Source organism: Littorina saxatilis, linkage group LG14 (genome assembly GCF_037325665.1).
Source record: "Littorina saxatilis isolate snail1 linkage group LG14, US_GU_Lsax_2.0, whole genome shotgun sequence".
Taxonomy (NCBI): Eukaryota; Metazoa; Mollusca; class Gastropoda; order Littorinimorpha; family Littorinidae; genus Littorina; species Littorina saxatilis.
The window spans coordinates 24,345,618-24,348,117 of NC_090258.1; the positions used below are offsets into that span (position 1 = coordinate 24,345,618).

The 2,500-nt window shown below is 39.7% G+C and overlaps 1 protein-coding gene across 1 annotated transcript in view; it reads left to right on the plus strand.

The window, feature by feature from the left end:
• The window catches only part of LOC138947394 (uncharacterized), a 16,420-nt gene that overhangs the window by 6,479 nt on the left and 7,441 nt on the right, over positions 1-2,500 (plus strand). Inside the window, exon 4 of the mRNA XM_070318850.1 lies at positions 1,670-1,750. Coding sequence (XP_070174951.1) covers positions 1,670-1,750 — 81 coding nt within the window. The remainder of the gene's footprint in view (positions 1-1,669; positions 1,751-2,500) is intronic.

The window sequence follows — 2,500 nt, forward strand, 5'->3', positions numbered from 1 at the left end:
TCTGTCTGTCTGTCTGTCTGTCTGCGCGCGTGTGTGTGTAGAGCGATTCAGACTACATTCTTGGACCGATCTTTATGAAATTTTACATAAGAGTTCATGGGTATGATATCCCCGGACTTTTTTTCATTTTTTTGATAAATGTCTTTGATGACGTCATATCCGGCTTTTTGTAAAAGTTGAGGAGGCACTGTCACACCCTCATTTTTCAATAAAATTGATTGAAATTTTGGCAAAGCAATCTTCGACAAAGGCCGGACTTTGGTATTGCATTTCAGCTTGGAGGCTAAACAATTAATTAATGACAATTTGGCCATTAAAAAACTGAAAATTGAAATTAAAATTATTTTTTATAAAACGATCCAAAATTACGTTTATCGTATTCTTCATCTTTTTCTGATTCCCAAAACATATAAATATGTTATATTCAGATTAAAAACAAGCTCTGAAAATTAAAAATATATGATTAAAATAAAATGTCCGAAATCGATTTAAAAACAATCTCATCTTATTCCTTGTCGGTTCCTGATTCCAAAAACATATAGATATGATATGTTTGGATTAAAAACACGCTCAGAAAGTTAAAACGAAGAGAGGTACAGAAAAGCGTGCTATGCAGCACAGCGCAACCACTACCGCGCTAAACAGGCTCGTCAATTGCACTGCCTTTTGCACGAGCGGCAGACTACGGTCATTGTGGAAAATGCAGTGCTTTCAGTTTCATTCTGTGAGTTCCACAGCTTGACTAAATGTAGTAATTTCGCCTTACGCGACTTGTTTTTATATTTAGTCAAGTTTTGACTAAATATTTTAACATCGAGGGGGAATCGAAACGAGGGTATGGTGTATGTGTGTCTGTCTGTCTGTCTGTGCGTGTGTGTGTGTGTGTGTGTGTGTGTAGAGCGATTCAGACTAAACTACTGGACCGATCTTTATGAAATTTGACATGAGAGTTCCTGGGTATGAAATCCCCGAACGTTTTTTTCATTTTTTTGATAAATGTCTTTGATGACGTCATATCCGGCTTTTCGTGAAAGTTGAGGCGGCACTGTCACGCCCTCATTTTTCAACCAAATTGGTTGAAATTTTGGTCAAGTAATCTTCGACGAAGCCCGGACTTCGGTATTGCATTTCAGCTTGGTGGCTTAAAAATTAATTAATGACTTTGGTCATTAAAAATCTGAAAATTGTAAAAAAAAATAAAAATTTATAAAACGATCCAAATTTACGTTTATCTTATTCTCCATCATTTGCTGATTCCAAAAACATATAAATATGTTATATTAGGATTAAAAACAAGCTCTGAAAATTAAATATATAAAAATTATTATCAAATTTTTTTTTTCGAAATCGTTTTAAAAACACTTTCATCTTATTCCTTGTCGGTTCCTCATTCCAAAAACATATAGATATGATATGTTTGGATTAAAAACACGCTCAGAAAGTTAAAACGAAGAGAGGTACAGAAAAGCGTGCTATCCTTCTCAGCGCAACGAATATCCCGCTCTTCTTGTCAATTCCATGGGCACTGCCTTTGCCACGGGCGGTGGAGTGACGATGCTACGAGTATACGGTCTTGCTGCGTTGCGTTGCGTTCAGTTTCATTCTGTGAGTTCGACAGCTACTTGACTAAATATTGTATTTTCGCCTTACGCGACTTGTTTATTGCTAGGGATGCCGGTGAAGTCCATCTCCAAGAAAGCCTTGGAAATCCAGTCTTATGCTTCTTGCCTACAATCGCTTTCCGGTGAAGGTATAAGCAATCCGCGCGTGTCAATGGGGAAGGGGGTGGTATGCGTGTGTGTGTGTGTGTGTGTGTGTGTGTGTGTGTGTGTGTGTGTGTGTGTGTGTGTGTGTGTGTGTGTGTGTGTGTGTGTGCGTGCGTGCTTGCGTGCGAGCATGCGTGCGTTCGTTCGTTCGTTCGTTCGCGTGTGTGTGTGTGTGTGTGTGTGTGTGTGTGTGTGTGTGTGTGTGTGTGTGTGTGTGTGTGTGTGTGTGTGTTCGTTCGATTGTTCGTGTGTGTGTGTGTGTGTGTGTGTGTGTATGTGTGTGTGTTCGTTCGTTTGTTCGTGTGTGTGTGTGTGTGTGTGTGTGTGTGTGTGTGTGTGTGTGTGTGTGTGTGATTGTGTGTGTGTGCGTGTGTGTGTGTGCGTGTGTGTGTGTGTGTGCTTGTGTGTGTGACTAAGGGCCTTTTTATATTTAGTCAAGTTTTGACTAAATAATTTAACGTAGAGGGGGGAATCCAGACGAGGGTCGTGGTGTATGTGTGTGTGTGTGTGTGTGTGTCTGTGTGTGTGTGTAGAGCGATTCAGACTAAACTACTGGACCGATCTTTATGAAATTTGACATGAGAGTTCCTGGGTATGAAATCCCCATACGTTTTTTTCATTTTTTTGATAAATGTCTTTGATGACGTCATATCCGGCTTTTCGTGAAAGTTGAGGCGGCACTGTCACGCCCTCATTTTTCAACCAAATTGGTTGAAATTTTGGTCAAGTAATCT